Source organism: Hermetia illucens, chromosome 2, assembly GCF_905115235.1.
Source record: "Hermetia illucens chromosome 2, iHerIll2.2.curated.20191125, whole genome shotgun sequence".
NCBI lineage: Eukaryota > Metazoa > Arthropoda > Insecta > Diptera > Stratiomyidae > Hermetia > Hermetia illucens.
In genome coordinates, this window is record NC_051850.1 from 19,430,486 (window position 1) to 19,449,236 (window position 18,751).

The 18,751-nt window shown below is 42.0% G+C and overlaps 1 protein-coding gene across 8 annotated transcripts in view; it reads right to left on the minus strand.

The window, feature by feature from the left end:
• Positions 1–18,751, minus strand: part of LOC119647762 — a 724,584-nt gene that overhangs the window by 396,721 nt on the left and 309,112 nt on the right. For 2 of the 8 annotated variants that reach the window (XM_038048884.1, XM_038048886.1), the window contains exon 3: positions 12,230–12,265. The exons of the other annotated variants lie outside the window; for them this stretch is intronic. In XM_038048884.1, coding sequence (XP_037904812.1) covers positions 12,230–12,265 — 36 coding nt within the window. The remainder of the gene's footprint in view (positions 1–12,229; positions 12,266–18,751) is intronic. 8 annotated transcript variants of the gene reach the window in all.

The following is an 18,751-nucleotide window of genomic DNA, read 5'->3' on the forward strand; positions in this document are numbered from 1 at the left end:
TTATTCTTCATCGACGGATCAAATATGGGCTGTGGAGTCGGTGCAGGGATTTTGTCGAACACACACAGTGTCGTTGTATGGTCTCCCATGTTTCGCAAGTGTATTCCAAGCTGAAGTACTGGCGATACTGGAAGTCTGTCGGCTGGAGCATGATTCGTGCCCCAAGCATAACATAGCTATTCTGACCGAAAGCCAAACGGCTATTAAGGCCTTGTACTCAGCGCCGACATCATACCGGTTCATGGGCAGCGCAGAAATGCGCTGAAGATACGTGCAAATGCATACAAGATTACGACGGTCTGAACGCGGCACTGGTCCACCACCACTGGAACCATGTCGCCAGGCTCGGCATACCCTACAATTCGCATTGCTGAAGCTGCGGAGAGGAGAGTGAAACCCTCAAGCACTTCATTTGCGATTACCCAGCACTAGCTAAAGTCGGGCTATGGTTTTAAAAGTGTGTGGCATCAAAACGGCACACCGCAGCGCTAATTGAGCTCCTTGGAGCAGCCACTGGTATCTATCCAGATTTAAGACCATATATGCCCTCAGATAAACACTAATATATATGGTATCTATCGCCGCTGGGGTACAGCGCGTCAACTGTACCCACGCACTACCATTCATGTTTACTTTAAATGCGTTTCAACTCCCCCACCGCGCCCCAAGATGTCCGCACTCCTTCAATACTGTTCTGCGACATGTTCTCTTTGAGCGACTCATTCGTCAGCCATTTTGGGGAGAGCGTTCCATCGCATAGTGTAGCCAGCAAAACAAGTAGCACTGTTAGTTCCTTGTTTGAAATAGTAGTAATTACAACTCTTTTCCTTCAGTAGGAGGAGTGTGAACCTCACCTTGGTCAATAGGAAGTGTTCTCGATCTAGAGACGCATTGGAAAATAGAAGACTGCAGGATTGAAAAGATTTCGAATAAAGCGGTTTCTAAAACCAGGCTGGAGTGGTTTTTAAACACATTTGAATGGTGGATACTGTCCAGTAAGTGAAACAGAAGTTGGATCTGGTACCGAAGCCCAAAGACCACCTCTTGCACTTTCTTCAAATTGCTGTATTTGTCTTTGGACTTGGGGAAGATCCCGTTCAAAGAGCTGATACTGATTGTTGCGGCGATATCAATGCTCACAGATACAGCTCCGGAGGCAATATCTGATGGTGAGTGCTGCGCAATAATGACGATATCAAGAATTCACTAAATTCAGCCAACTGATATCTTTCGAAAAGGCTTTTCTGGTACAAGATGGACAACGATCCGAAAGAGTGGTCGATGGGTGGATCGCCCCAAAAACCCTCGGCCTAGAATAGTAGCATAACAATTTGATCCCTTCCACAAAGCAAAATCTGAAAAAAAGAACAACGTAACGAAAATAAGCATACCCTTGCCAAAGAAGGAGTTTGCTCAACAACAGGATAATTTCAGAATATCTATTTCATGCAATCCGCTGGTTGTTTGCGTAGGTACGTTCTTTTTGTCAGTTGTTTCCATGGGTATAGTTTCTTGGATCATCCCATCCTAACGTATGGTAGCATGTTGGGGCAGGTGCTGAGTATAAGGTACAATAAAACCAAGTTTAACAAAGATTTTGATTTTAAGAATAGCATTTGCTCTGCAGTACTGCCTGGCAGACGGTCTCAATGTACTCCTACACCTTCTCCCCTTAGACCTTCACATTTAATACGCTGTAGCGTTCAGGGCTGTCAGACTACGTATGTCCGGATGCAATGCTATGACACAGTATTCTTCACCGAAGATCAAAGATGATTTGCGAAGACGCTGCTGGAGTTTTCTCGGATACCCACAGTGTATCCGAGTCATACGATCTCCCAAAATTCGCCGGTGTATCCCAAGCGGAATTGCTGGCGATACTGAAAGCCTGCCAAAGGCTGGGGTATGTTCTCAGCCCAAGAGTAATATTGCCATTCTGACCAACAGCCATGCGGCGATTAAGGCCTTGCGCTCAACGTGCTGAATAGTCTGGACGGCACGCTTAAGTTCACCCTCTCCTGGGTTCCCGGTCGTAGGAACATAGAGCGGAATGAGCGTGAGGAACAGTCTTGCTGGCTACTGTGGCTGATGCGGAGTCTACTTGCATTATTTAGGAACCGCGGAATTTAGATGACGATAGCCCACCACCTGCGTCAAATTAAGAAGAATTCGGCCCACCTACAAAAAACCCGATCGCGAGAGCTCTTGCACCAGACGGGTGGTAATGCATTCAAGAATACGGCGGTCTGCACGAGGCACTGGTCTAGAAGGGCCCATGCTGCCAGACTTGGCATACCTTACAATTTGTAATGCCGAAGTTGCGGGGAAGAGGCAAAAATCCTCAGGCTCTTCCTTTGTGATTTCCCAGTTACGAATACTAGGTAAACCATTCTTTGTGGAACTCAAAGAGATCTCTAGTTGCAGGGTAGTTTTCCTTCGTGAATGCTACGGGCTGACTCTGAAGATCTGAGTCAACTGGACTCTGCGTGCTTGCTCTTATAATGTCATGATTTTAGGATATTGTGGCACAAAGACGATGCAGCGCAGTGCTAATTGGGCTCCTCAGGTGTCAGATTTCCATTTTTGTTTTCCCAGGATGAGTATCGATATGTTGGCGTCCAGCTTCATCCACTTCCCACTTTCCCACTTGGTGAGGTTGCTCCTTCTATTTTTCCAATTGACATACTTGTTTTTCTTCTCTGTGAAACGCCTTCTCCGTTCGACCGTATGCATGATTCTACAGTTTCGTGGTAGCTGTCTGCCTGTTCCTCTGTCTGTGTTTTTTCCGAATATCACATGTACCTTTTTCAGAAACGGCTGCACCTATTGGCACGACATTTGGCGGAAAAGTGGAAACTATTACACCCTACATGCGAAAGGCTGGTGTAAACTGATTATGCGGTGAATATGGTCATGTATGAGATGAAAGGTCTTGATTGGTACCTTTCAAAGCAAATTTCACTTCCTCACATTTAATGTTAAATGGGGATGTACGGAAGTAGAAAAGTGACCATTTCTTTCACGGACCCATTCTCAGAGGTTTTTTAATCGAAATATCTGAAAAAACATGGAGCTGCCACTATACAGTATCTTGACTCCGAAATACCCTCCAGGAAGGCCTGTATAGCCTTCTATGCCTGCAACAGAACCTTTGCAAAGAAATGGGGTCTCCGGCCGAGGATGGTTCTCTGGATGTACACCGCTGTAGTGCGTCCGATTCTAACGTACGACTCTATTGTATGGTGGCAGGCTTTGAAGAAAAAATACAATCGAACGAAGCTTGATAGGATTCAAAGAACCGCGTGTGCAGGTGCTACTGGGGCTCTGCAGTTCTGCCCGGCAGATACTCTCAATGTACTCCTGCATCTCCTCACCCTAGATCTCCACATTAAATATGTTACAGCGTGCAGTGCCGTCAAACTACGTGAGTCCGGATGCTGGGCAGCGAAGTCCTACGCCACAGCAACATCCTAGATGAAATATCCCGGAAAATCTGGGCATCCCCCACGGACTATGCCACACGCAAGCTGAACTTCACGAGAAACTTTGCTGTGGACCTTCCAACCAAGGCAAAGTGGAAAACCGGCGGCGTGTTACAAGACTATGATACAGTATTCTTTACCCTATGCAGTCCGGGGGGGGGGCGGGGGGGGGTTTCTCGAATACACATAGAGTATCCAAGTCGTAGGGTCTACCGGGTTTCGCCAGTGTATTTCAGGCGGAAGTACTGGCGATATTGTATGTCTGTCGATGGCTGGATCGTGATTCGAGCCCCAAGCGTAACATAGCCATTCTGACCGACAGCCAAGCGGTCACCAAGCCCCTGTACTCAGCTACGGCATCTTCACGGCTGGTGGGGCAGTACAGAGACGCGCCCAACCGTGACGGATTGGCCACGCGAGGCTCCGCTCTTGGCAGCTCTTCGGTGAATACAGTCAGTGTTTCGCTGGCGGCTGTTGGGGGCCGAGTCTACTCGCACTACTTAGCAACCACTGGCCTGAGATAGCGAAGGCTTACAAGGTGTGCCTAGTCAAGGAAAATTTGGCCCGCTTATAACATAGCCCGATCACGAGAGTTCCTGTACCAGACGCGTGCAAATGCATTCAAGATTACAGCAGTCTGCACGGGGCACTGGCCCATAGGGGACCATGCCACTAGGCTCGGCATACCCTACAACTTGCATTGTCGAAGTTGCGGAAAAGCAAGGAAAACCCTCATGCACTCTCTCTGCGAGTCAGGCTGCGGACACTGGGTAAACCATTCTTTGGGGACCTCAGAGAGATTTCTAGCTGCAGGGTCGGAGAGCTGCTTTTCTTCGTGAATGCTACGGGCTGGCTCTGAGGATCCGAGCCGGCTGGACTCTGCCTCCCTGCTCCCATAACAAAAGTCACGGTCTTAAGAGTTTGTGGCATCAAAACGGCGCACCAAAGCAACTAATTGGGCTCCTCGGAACAGCCACTGATACATACCTACCTATCCTACCCTCCATATCGATATAAATAATATAATAATAATTACTAATAATTAATAATAATAATTAAATTCACTCAAGTCCATAACATGTTGCTTGTAGGCCTTAATAAAGAGCATGACACTACCAAGTTTGGTGGAAATCCTACTATTACTAGCAAAGTTATAATAGGTCAAAGTTGTTGTTTTTATGCAAATTTATTGCAACATCGCAAATTATCAATCAGTTCAATTTCGATGCGCATCCATCGTTATATTTCTAATCCAGTGCGAGACTCCTTTTGCGACTTAGTGGCAGGTAGTTTTCTCGGGTAAAGTCTTTAGCCTTACAGGCAGTTTACCGTAGACGACAAGGTGGCTCAGTTTTTCCCGATTTTAGAACCAAGAGACCCGCTTCATTCTTCTCCGCTTGAAGCCTTCAGTGGAAAGGAACTCCCAGCGATCACCTTGCTGAGGTGGAGATAAGATTTGGCATCAGAGCTATTGCTCAGTCGTAGGTATCAACCCTCACCGAGGGATCGTACTATGACGTTACAGATTGATAGATATATATAAATAGATAGTTACTCCATATATCAAAACAAAAATAGAGAGAAAATTTAAATTGTTGTATGAGACTTTACCTAATCGGACGAGATATTATCAGTTTATGCTCACATTCCGGTCTTATTCGAAATGTTTCATCAGATAAAGCAGTCTAATTCGGAACCTCATTTAACATCTTCGAAAAAAATACTGACCATTATATACTATTTCCTTCTATTCTATTCTATAATTCACAAAAACGTGTATATATTTATAAATAAACCACACGGTTTAGAAATGATAGCGCCTTTCAATTAAAATCTGAAGGATTAAATCGGGTGTAACTAACAATAATGCACTATATATTCAAGTTTATTTAAAATAAAATTCAATTCGAATGCTTCACGGGCGCCAAATTTATAATACAAATTAACAAAAAGTAATAATTAAGACATTTCCCTCGTAGAATGCAGTTTTGCTACTGCTAAAAAAATATTTGCGTCTGAAAAACTTCTCTCCAGGGATACATTGCACAGTTTTTGTTGAGTCGTTTAAAAAGTAGATTTCCATGAATATATAGAATCAGTAGACGAATCACCAATAGTACCTCATTCCAAATAATCAAACAAACCAATCTTAAACAGAAAAGATACGTTGCGCAAAAAGCTTCAATTTGTGACAAGTATCACTGTGATTTTTGCCAGGACTCATGCCAAATTGTCGGGAAAACAATCATTATTGGACACAAACAGATTGTCTGAAATGAATTTTCCCATGAAAAAAAAAAAATACATATCGGGCTGCATGCCAAAAATTTTCCATCATCGAATTAAAAATAAGTCATTTAATTGTCTGCCATCGATTTCGACTGGTTGTGATTTTCTTTTCATTCGTCTCTTATTATTCGGAACTTTTTGATTTTGATCTTTCAATTTCGTCCGGGTTGAATCTAAGAAAAGTTTTATAGATATAGTATCCAAGAGGGGACATTATATAATAGATACATGTGTGTAAGATAAAAGATAGAAAGAGTTTTCTATTATTTATTTGCTCCAAATCAAAATTTTTTAAACAAAAAGAAAAAGATTGAGATTATGAAATAAGTTATGAACAGGGAAAAGGTCAATAAACGTTTTGTTTATGAAATATGTCAAAAGTTTTAGGTTAAAGAATTAATTATGGGAAAATGTCCTCATTTTATTCTAATATTTTTATGAAATTTATTTGGGTCCCAGAACTTACAAATGAGAAAAGTAGAAATTACATGGTCGTTTACCTAAATTATTATATGTAGTAACATTGGAATTTTATATAAATGACGTCTGTCAAAATTCAATGCGTAGACAATTAGGCAAGATATATTTGATGTATAGGAGTAGGGCAAATAATTCAATTTAATTCCATATTATGAGCAATTTCTAAACTTATTGTGCCAGTATTCTTGGAACTTTAAGGGAGAGTAATTATCCTAACTTCACCCTTGAATGCAATCTAGTTTGAACAGCGAATCAACCAAGTTACAGATGCACTGAAGTCACGGCGAATTGCTATTTATAACTGAGTTGTGAACAAAAAGTCTGCGTCAAAATTGTAAACATATTTATGAGTAAACAACTGTTATTTTAAAATATTTCCTTTTTACTTTATTTAAATAAATTTCCGCACCATTAATGAGTATTCACATTGCTCTCAGGGAAGAAAGTAATGAAACTGGATTAACAACGATGCTTTCGTCGGTTGTAAAATTTTTTTTTTTATTAATGAACAACTTATTCACTTCCTTAGTGCAAAGTTTGTACAAACTCCGAATTTGTACAAACTTCTTTAATTCTAATTCCTTTCAAGAAGTCTTGGCTTTCAGGATTCATTTTCAAATTTACAAAAAAAAAGGATTGTTAATTTACCTTTTAAAGAAACACGTATCTTTTGGTGATTTATTGTATTTTACCATTAAAACTAATTTGTAAACAATAAATGTTGTTTATTTAATTGTCATGTGAACTGTTATGTTATTTCCTGAAGTAATTTTAGTACTTTTTAATTATATTGTTAATCACTTATGGGCGTCATGTTAGGTTGATGCAATGACTTAGAAGGTATAACCTTCACAGTGAACATTCGAATCTTCTTAAATATATCTAACACTATTATTCTGTCATGACCATACAATATGTTGGCAGTATGACTCAATAGTTTATTAGAACAGGTTTCTCTTTCTGGACTTCATAATTCAGAGAGATAAACGCAGTGCAATAGGATTTCCACTTAAAGATTGGCCTACAGGCAGCAATAACGTGTTAAGTAGAGGAAGGAAAGGATCAACAAAATTTCTTCGAATCTGAAATGTCGGGGCAGAAAATAACTTACAAACAAGTCGGAAACCGGAAGCTAGACGCTTCGGTTATAGAAACTTTTGTGTTTACCTATGTGAGGAACGATGAGTGTATGGCAGTTCAACGTGTAAATAGTTAAATATTCAACTGTGCACTATGCGGAAAGAACTAATTGAAGTCTTTCATTTGATACCACACATGACTATATTCGATGGAAAACATTTTTATATCCCCCCTTTGCATCTATGAGGAGCCCCCTTTTAAACTCCACGTAAATTTGCATGTGCGAGGAATTTCATAGTTCCCATATGTCCACCAAATTTCATTCGGATCACTTTAGCCGTGTTGGAGAAAATTGCGTGTGACAGACAGAGACAAAACCTTCAAAAGAAGCGTGTGTTTTTTTAAAAATCAGCGAATGCCGGACGGTGTGACTTCTTTTTCTAACTTTTGTGTTGACGGAAGGAGCTCCGAGGACGGAATTCAATGGAAAGTTGGAGGGTTGATTTTTCCGCGCTTAAGAATTTCTGGCATTGTGCCTGCATCTGCTTGCGGTGGCTCGGCTGTTCCGTGCCCAGGACAATCCGCCCACGGCTCCAGAATCAGGACAGGCACTTGCTCGACTGAAGCGTATCTCCAATCTATTCATGAATAATCCGCACATGCTTACTCACTTTGCGCATTGATCCCGTAAGAAATCAACGCCACGGAAGGACTCGCGAAAAACATTTTAGTCCCGTTAACCCCATGCAACGGTCTCTAGCGGGGTCGCTTTGTGTCCACCAAGATCCTGGATTGACATATTCAGTTTGGAGAATTAACTCATATAAGTGCTCTCATATATATTTGTTGTAGTCAGCAGGTCAAAGTAATCTCCCGAAAATTCTCAGAATATTGCGGACACCAGTTTTCCGTTCAATGGGAGAATACGCCGAGAACTTCCCGCAACATCGAGCACGTGTACGGAATGGTATATATCTGCATGGTTTGAACCAGACTCTGTGAGAGTCCCAAGAAGTCGAGGGATCCCGTGTAGGAGTTAGGTACAGTACCGGTGGCTGACAATATTGTAGTAATTGCAACCGCCCGCTCGAGACGCCAAATTTCTTTGATTTCCCGAGCCAATAGCTCAGCTTCTTCTTCACGCATTTCCGTTCGACGTTGCTATTTTGGGGATAGCAAAATCAATAATATGCGCGAAGCGACCCGTCTTGTCTAACAGCAAGTCAGGCTTGTTGTGTGGAATATGGCGATCAGTTGGAACTGGCCGGCCCCAATACAGGCTGCAAACAAAACTATCAACTACAGCTTCCGGTTCATATCAATGAACCGGACATGTTCCCGTGATCAGCCCATTTTTGTATGTAAGGTTCTGATGGATCTCCTTACATAGAGCATTATGCATGTTCATGTATTGCACCGGTGCAACAACAGGCTGCGCTGTTAAATGAGATGGTCCAACGTCTCTAAGCTTAGGTGTCGACAACGCTCTCCTGAATGACACACATGAATTCCTCCGTCTCAGCAAAGAGCTCCCCAGCACACAGTCATCTGTTCGACAAATGGAAATCGACAAATGGCTGCCAAAGGTAGGTAATTCACGCGTTTACCGTGCATCTAAATTTGTAAATTTTTCTTCTCTACTTCATTTATTTTTCTTTTCTACTGACTTACAAAGGAATGTGCATGAGTTTGTCCATAAGTTTTTCTGCAATTATAGAGATATTAATATGAAGTTTCTCTCTTGAAATGTGGGGACTCCCTTCTTCTCTCCTCCTCCTTATCCTGCAAAACTTTCAAATATATTGGATGTCCTTCCAAAATAATGGCTTGAAGATGTCAAGGAAGGGTGGGAACTTCAGAGGCCGCGTCTCACTGAACATCTAAGGCAGAAGGAGCAATGATCAAGGATGTGATCCATGGTGGATCCTCCTTTTCGATCGCGGCACTTGGGCCCGGAGTTTTCCAGCTCCACTTCCAGGTTTAGCTCACCTGTGTTCATTTCGTTAGGTGCACGTGAATCCCCGTGTTAAGTCTTTTCCAGGATCCGGAAGCCACGCACCGGAAAGGAGACATGCATTTTTGTAAAAATGGAACGTGATGCATTGAGCTGTTCGAAGAACACCCCTTCCCCACATTGCCGGGCCTGGCTAGCGCAGAGGCGTGCAACCACGTGTCGACGGAATACTTCGACGGCCATTTTTTTTGCTTTTGGGATAGCCCTTTCCTGTAGGTCGTCTCCGGCCACTCAGGATGGTTTTTTGACGATTATATTACAGTTGCTAAGCCAAATAAAAATTTCAAGTTTCCGATTTCTGAACTGACCAGCGTTTTAAAACGGAGCGATGTAATAGGTCACAAAATTTCGCTTTCATAATATAATGATCAACCTGAGCCATCCGGAATTAGCAATTGATAAATATCTAGTGCAAGTAGATTCAGAGGCAGCGGAAGATTCTGAGAGCGGCCTGCTCGTCGTCCCACTTGTTTCACTCTATGTCGGATAAGAGGAGCCAAACTTTGAGCGAACCGGCTAGATTGTTCAGTTCATATCTGTACTCAACATCGTACAGAATGTTCCCGCCGATTTTAAGGCTTACACGGTAGTTTGCCTGTCAATTAAAATGGTTATATTTCATTAGGGAGCTGAGTAACGCCATGGTTACCAAAAAGCCTCCAACATTGTCATCACCCTCGTTTAAGAAGTACTGGAATATTCTGGAAGATGATGTGATTCTTATATGTTATGTGTGTCTACAACTTTCAGTACAACCAGGCAGACGATTTTTGTTGGTCTGTCACTCTGACATGTTTATTAATCTCGCAGGAAAGTTTCCCTTGAATCCAGCCTTTGATTACAAAAGAACAAAGTCAATGTTCAGGACTTAAATACTGCTGATGAAGTAAAAAACTGAAATGAGAAAATAGTTCAGCAAATTCATCACGAATTATATTTGAAAGCAAACACCTCTACTAACCTCCCAGCGGCCCTCAATCTAGCAATTTCTGAAGATGAGGATTAGCAACTAGTAGGATGGTATTTTGCCTCCTTTGCGAATTAAATTCGATAATAAATTTAAGTTAATACTTCAGTTTTCTATAAATCAGTTCAAAATGGAGACTTTAACAGAATTAGGTTAATCGTGTGACTTTGTGGGAGTCCATAAGGAAGTTATCCCGGTCCTGGTTTCCTTCCTGTGACCACTGAATAGTAATAAAAAATGTCGCAAAAAGGTACAAAATGGTACTTTTTAATGAACGTACTTACGTTCAAGCAAAAAGAAAATATTTTCATCTCTGTATATTGCAGAATGTGACTGCCAATAGTCAAAAATTAGGAGAGAGGAAGATGAAGAGCCCGCATCTAAACACGTATAGGACGATACAATGAAAAGATCGAAACATTTGTTCCCAAGGAAGACAAAGAAAACTAACTTAACCGACTGCAACAAAAGTATTTTGCCAGCTTCTCCAGTTGGTCGTCCCAATTTATGTACAGTTTAGAGTGTTATTTTATACGTTTTATGATATGGTGGGCTGCATTCACAGAAGGCGCTACCCTACTTTTGCGATTTTATGAGAATTTTAACTTTCCCAGTTGTGGGCAGATGATCAACTGTTCAAGACCACTTGCGTCATAACAAAAATACTGTTTTTGGTCCTGAAGCTTCTGAAAAGGTAGGAAAATTATTCCAGTGCAAAACTTCAAAACGTCTACATATCAAAACATTAATAGGTGCAGCTCAGGAAATTGGTAGGATTGACGCATACAGTAGGATAACCAGATCTCAACAGCGATATTGTCAGAGGGGAATATATAGAAACACAAGGCAATGTGGACTATCGCATCATTAATGATAAAGATCAGAAAGTTCATAGAAATATGCATCATCGCACAGCTTAGAGCGTTTCTAATTAAATATACTCTAATAATGTTAATAATTAGAAAGGGGTATGTTGTGCTAGTAATATCACAAAAGTGATATCACCTTAAACTAAAATATCACATTGCCATCACCGAGCGAGATCCAGTATTATATCACCGTATTACTTAACATCACCGCATTACCGACCATCGAAGCATTACTTCGCATCACCTCATTACCTAACAACACTGCACTGATTGTGATATTACTTCTGTGGTAGTTATTGTTCTGTAATATCATATTACATTGCAAAACGTTGTCAAGTGCCTACGCCAAGTATTACTTGCGAATCTATTGTAGTTATAATTGTCTGTACTTTTGGCTGGCTTTCGGTTGACTTCGGGTTGGCTATGGCTGCCTTTGGGCTAGAAAATGATTTCAGATGCATTTGGGGATTATCGCTTTGTAATTAATGTCGGCTGCTGATTGGTATGTGTGTAGCCGACTATGGCTGCGAATCTGTCTTCTGGGTTGGCTTTCGTCTGAAGGAATGATTTTGATTCTTTGACCAAGCAAAATATAATAACTTCACATTGACATATTGCTCGCTCGTAAAAATCATGATTCCCTGTGTTATGCATGTGAAAATATTCTATGATCTATCTAATATCTTATATGGAATCTTTTGTTTTTTTCTTCTTCTCTTGCCTGAAAAGTTAATTCATTCTTTATTGATATCTATTTGGGGCTGCCATGTCTTTACGCTATGAATGTAATAAGTGAAGGGAAACTCACTCTAATCATAAATAATATTCGCTGCCGAGTATTCATATTTGATGTTGATAATGTAGCATCATATGCATGTTTAGGGTAATGTGACCATTCCTAGATGACAGAACACTAAATATTTTTGCACGCTTTTTTTCAAAGAAGCTCAATAGTTCAAATTGCTCCTAGAGTAAATCTTTAGGGCAATATTATTATTATTTTAAAAATATAAGCAATCAGGTATTAAAGTAATTAAAATTGGCTTACACATATGCGTATGCAGAGATTCCGGAAGCCACTTACCTGAAATAAAAGAAACATTTTTAATAAAAAAATTGAAATGTACAGAGTCTTTACATCACATTGGGAATACAAAATGTCCGCTGACATTTGGGTATACCACTAAATCACTGTGAGCGGGAGCGTGTGCCCAAGATGTTACTAAATTAAAAGGCAATCAAGATTGATTTTGCACTATAACATTGTTATACGGAGGACAACGGGCTTTTCCAATATGCATCCTTTAAACAATGATTCTGTGACTGAAGCTAAATGAAAATGTTGCCATCATTATACTATTCGGAGCAGAAATCAAGTTCCCATCATGAAAATGATTAAAAAATTAGCACAAAAGTTCAAGGCGAGGGTTGAACCTGGCCTCCCTACTCTGGCGCAGCCAAATGTATTTGAAACATCTAATCACATTTCACAGAAGAATCTGCATTTTCCTAATAAAATACTTGAAATAGTCACGAGCTTTGCTGACATAACATAAGCCCCTTTTACATGTATGGGGACCCCCCCCCCCAAATCTCAACGTAGGAGGATATTACTCACTGCATGTGTGGGGGTCCACAGTTTCCACCTTCTCACCAAATTTCGTGTCAATTGGTATAGCCGTTTCTGAGAAAAGTGCCTGTGACAGACAGACGGACAGACAGACAGATGTAGTGGAATGATGAACTGACCGGTCTTCGATCAGCCTGCCACCGAGCGAGAAGAGCGGCTCAGAGGGCGGTAGGTAGAGTCGATCAGGGGCAGAAAGAGTGCGCCTATAAGGCAGCCCGCAAAATCCTCAAGTTCGCCATCCAGCGTAGCAAGAGGAAATGCTTTAAGGGGACATAAACCCGTGGGGGAGAGCTTATGGAATCGTGATGGGACGATTCAGAGGCCGTTCATCTCCGCAGATCACGTGTCCCACCCTCTTGCTAAAAATCAACCAGGGGTTATTCCCCCAGCAAGAGGAGAGCACCAACACATTCCAACTACCTCTGAATGTGACGGCAATCTCGCCAGTCACCAGAGACGAATAGGAGACAATAAAGCGCCGAGCCTGAACGGAGTACCGAAAAAGGCCCTTAACCTTGCCGTGAAATCCAGGTCGGACATGTTCGCTGAGTTGTTCGAAGCGTGCATGTCCGAAGCAATATTTCCAGCAACAGAAGTTAATACTTCTGCCTAAGCCTGGTAAACCACCAGGTGAGCCATCGTCATACCGACCCATATGTCTTTTGGACACGGTGGGGAAAATGTTAGAGCGGGTAATCTATAATGCTGTTGAGAGCCAAGGCGGCCTTTCAGATAGACAGTATGGGTTTGGAATCACGAAGCGCCGGAAGAGGAATTACGCCTGTGTTAGAATCGGGAACCATATCATCACTTCCAAGCCGACCATCAAATACTTGGGGGTGGTGATAGACAGGAAGCTCAGCTATAAGCAACACGTACAGTATGTTTTTGATAAATCATCCACTGCCAGTATGGCCCTGGCGAGGATGATGCCGAACGTGGGAGGGCCACGGCATACCTCTAGGTTGCTTATAGCCAAGGTGGTGACCTCAATCATGCTCTATGCGACCCCAGTTTGGAGCGAAGCATTGCGGATATGAGTTAACACTAGCAAACTGAATGCAGTCTGCAGGAGGACAGCTCTGAGGGTATGCTCTGCCTTCAGGACTGTTTCAGATGATGCAGCATTCGTCATCTCTGGAATGATGACGATTGACAGCTTGGCAGATGAGATGGCGAATGTATACCATGCGAAGTCAATCTCTCCCTTATTGCAGACGAAGAACGCTGAGAGGGAGAGATCCATAAATAGATGGCAAGAGCGGTGGGAACGCTTGGGAAAGGGTCGATGGACTCATAGGCTCATTCCTGCCATCAAGGAGTGGTTAGAGAGACGACAGGGTGAGATTAATTATAATCTCACCCAGTTTCTCACGGGACATGCAGGATATCTCCAATCCCTTCACAGGTTTAAATTGGAGACCTCACCCGACTGTCCAAATTGTGAGGGAGTCCCAGAGGACCCAGAGCATGTATTCTTCCACTGTCCGAGATTTGTGGAAGAAAGGAGGAATTTAGAGGAGACTAGGAGAGGTTCTGATACCAGAAAATCTGGTGCCGTAAATGCTAGCACGTCAAGAGAATTGTGATGCGGTCAACTACATGATCGCATCTATCCAAACCAAACTGCGAAAGGCGGAGGAAAGGAGAAAAGCGCGGTCACGTGCGCCGTGTATAGAAAAAATGGGATTAAGCTAGAGTGAGCTGACTCCGCCCCATGATGTAATACCTGATGGGGGTTCCGCGGAGCAGGGAGGGAGTCGGGGGTGGTTTTAGTGGGTAAAAATCCCACACGATGGTGTGTCCAGGCCAGTGTCTTTTGACAACTTCCACCTCCTCAAAAAAGAAAAAAAAAAGACAGACAGATAGACTGACAGACAGACGAACCGACAGACGGACAGACAGACAGAAAGACAGACATTGAACCGATTTTAATAAGGTTTTGTTTCACAAACAAAACCTTAAAAATCTAAAAGATATGCCTCCTCATAACCTGGAACTACATATCACCAATGGGCCATTTTCTTTAGGGCTATCTTATAAGAAACATTTAACCATTGCCTTATTTCAGGATATATATTATAATAAGAGAAGCATATATAGTATGAACATTGGTGGAAGTGCGAACTTCCCATATGCACGTTTATAGTTTCGCGTTCAGCATTTGTTCCAGTAATTGAATTACGGCTCGTATTTTTCGCAAAAAGCTTGTCACCACAGACCCCTGACTAGACTATGCAATTCAAGTGCGTTTCGCCTTGAAAATTCTAAGTGTATATGATAGTTCATTCTTCCTCGATTTAGCATTTTCAATTAAGTTGTTTTAGCAACATATTCAGTTACATACACTCAGTCAACTTTCTTAGCAGCGGCCTGGGTGGTACTGAAAATAAACCCTCTTTGATACTATCACTACTTATTGTTCGGTTGTCACCACGTCCATGCCTAAACATCCGCACGGAAAATTTCTACTATGTTATCTGTCGTCGCTTTCATTCTATATTTAATCGCTACCGGTTTTAAAAATACTAAAATACAATTTTTGTAATGAATACTTTGCCACTTGTATCTTTCACTCACATGGGCCTTTTTGCGAAATATCAACTCCTTGGTCTGAATAAAAATTTCAATTGGTGGTGAAACCATGAAAAAAAATTATGAACATCTGTCACAGAAATATGATTTGTGTCATTTTACAATAATGGAAAGCTAATGATCCTGAATTTTTAAGCGGTTTTCGAAAGGAATGTGTATCTTGTGAATTTTTCTAGTTTTAATTGCATGTGACCAAGGCCGTGAATTTTTTACAAAGTCAGAATTTTGAGTTGAGTCTGGGAAGATGAAATATATTTTTGTTATTATATATACATATATGAGTAGCTTGTGTTTATATGTTTACAGAAACGTGGGAAAGATATTTTTAATATTAGCGACAAGTGTAATCCTTTAAGACAAGAAATAGATGAGAATATATTCGATTTGTTTATAGCAAATATTTTGACAGTAGTGTCCCAATTATGTTGTTTTATTTGTACCATATGTAATGACCACGGGATTTGTGGATGACCAGATCAACATGGTAACCGACTGTTGTCAACCACCAGTTCAGAGCTACAAACAGCCGTCCATGTTCAAACTTACTGACTCTTCCAGTTCTTAAAAGAGGGTCCTCTCTGGGTCTCTGCCACATTCATCCCACATAAGTCATAAAAAAAATTTTGGAATCTTGGAAAGACAACATGGACCAACACTGAGCGCTGAGATGGACATCTGACCTAAAATGCAACCTCAGTCGAGTTTAGGATGGAGAGAGAACTGGGAAATGCTACCTAGGTTGAGGAAGAAGTTGAGAAAATTGAAAGGAAGGAAATTTTTTGCAGAATTTTAAACGCAGAAATGTTGATCCTTAGACCGGAAAATAAAGGAGGAACAACGCCGGCGTGGTGGACAATAACTCCCTAGCCTGAATACCACGAGCGTAGGAACGTTTGTCACTGTTGGTCACTTATTTTGATGCTTGAAAATTTTCATTGACATTTCCATAGACTTTCACGTCCTCGTGGTTCTTCACAACTACCACCAGCCACAGGTCGTCTGCAAAACCAATCAGCGTTGTTTCTTTTGGTACTTGAAGGACAAGCGTCCTGTCATACATTATGTTCCACTTCAGGATCAGCAATACGGAACCTTGTGGAACGCCTGCTGTTACAACATATTCTCTCCGCGTGTCATTCCTATCGCACCAAAAGAGTTTTTCCGAAAAGTAACTCTGGATTATCCAAAGTTAGTATCCAGATACATGCCGAAATAAAGGCATTCGAACGACCGATGCCTCCCAAGATCCATGGTCACATCGACCGCAGAATGGGCTCGCCGAAATCCATATTACCGCCTCCGAAAAACCACCCGCTTGCTTAACGAACAGGAGCAGTCTATATATATACCACCCCAATTCGTCCACAGATCTTTTATAGTTCTCCCCGATCAACCCATGGATTGAGAAGACGTGAATTGACGAAGATAGTTACTTCTTATTATTGGAAAAGAGCTTCATTTATTTTGAACGAGTGCCAGTGCAGTTTTTTTCAACAAACCTTGCTCTTTCCAACTTTGTGGGCAGCGCCCCATAGGTTCATACATTCCACAACGCACAACTGCCAGTAATAATGATGCTATCCTTACTATTCTTACAGCTACTCTCAAGATCGCGTTATTCCTTCTCCGGCCACCAATGTTCTGGCTTGACTCTTATCCTTTAAAAAATTCTCCTCGCTATGAGGGACAATGATTTGAACAGCGCGACTTCCTGGTTCCACCAATAGTTTGATTTCTCGCTTTCCCAAAAACTCTAGTGAATCAACCGGCTATCTAAGTTTTTCAATTTCTGTTGAAACCGCCGCTCTTCCGTTGGAAAAGTTGAAAAATGGCCTAGTGGTCACTCTTAATGTAATATTCGCTCACCCGCCAATGAGATACTGAAGAAAGTTGAAATTGGACAGTTTCCTTCATCGTGATTCAAGGGTACCTGCCTCCTTTCTTCGATAATACATATGCTTTCCGCTGCGTCTCAAAGGTGGGGTTTCCATACCACATTGTCCATCGCTAGAGTATGTTCCTCTTCCACCATATGCCTTGGTACCATTGACTTGATGTTTCGAGGGTCGTCGCTTTTTTGTTTGGTGTACTCTCTTATGTGTTCCTCGAATCTTGTGGTCACTAGTCTTTCAGTGTGACCAATATATACTTTTTCACATTCTAGACCTTATAGATTCCACTCATATCTTCTTTTTTCAATTTGTCTTTGGTTGAACTTAGACCTGGAGAGGGAGGGAGGGAAAGGATCCTGCAAATGGCAGCGAGAACCGCGTTCGTTGGCGCGTTCCATACTTCCCTGAAGGAATTTTTCCTTGTTGTTGGAAGGTGACGATGCTCCCGATGATTAGCAAAGACAAAGGAGACATTGAGCTGTCATCTATATACAGACTGCTATATACGCTTAACACGGCCAGGAAAATGCTCGGAAAGCTCATGAGAAGTAGACTCGTGGAAGCGTTGCGTGCTCCCAAAGACTCATTCACAAAGCAGTTCAGTTTTGAAACAGAGAGGTTGAGGCTGTTATGGAGGTCGTAGATGCATTTCATTGAGCTGGGGAACACAGGCGCACTGGGCAGAAAGTGCATTCCACATACCAAGGTATCTATTAAAGATACTGAGGGATTATTTGAAAGGCCGTTACCTGTTCTAGGAGATGCTAGAGGGCCAAAGGAGGATGGAGATCGCGTCGGGGGTAGCGCAAAGATCCATTCTAGGACCGGACTTCTGGAACGCTTCGAATGATAACCTGCTAGCACTTCAAATGCCAGAAGAGACATACCTGGCCGGTTGTGCAGGCGATATTGTAGCCTTTGATGCGGGACGTATTGTTAAACAGGCGCAAAGCCGACTTAACTTATTGATGCCACTGGCAAACGGATGGATGGCAGCTCATGGTTTGAGCCTAGCGCTGGAATAAAAGGTCATATACACCCGCAAGGGCGAAGACTTAAGAGAAGTGGTCGCCCCTGAAGAATTGCAACGCACACACACTGAGTGGCAATTCTCCTGGCAAAATGAATCAAGAGGAAGTTCATCTTCCTCCCGGGTGATCGGCAATGTAGATCCTAACTAACTATTTGTATTCCTTTCCGCGTTTTGTGACGAATCTTGTCCGAGGGTAAATTCACCCTAGGTGCTGAAGTTTCAAACTTCGAGCTCGTATGAAAATGATACGAAGTGGATCTCATTTCTACTCGGTTTTTATCTCCTGTAGTACGCTCGCTGACCGGGGTGCTGTTTGCCGCCCCCTAAAAAAACCCCGGTACTATTCCCAAGTCCTATACCGTAAAAAAAATCATTTCCCCCATATTTGGTTTGATTGCATTTCCTTTCCATAGCGAATTT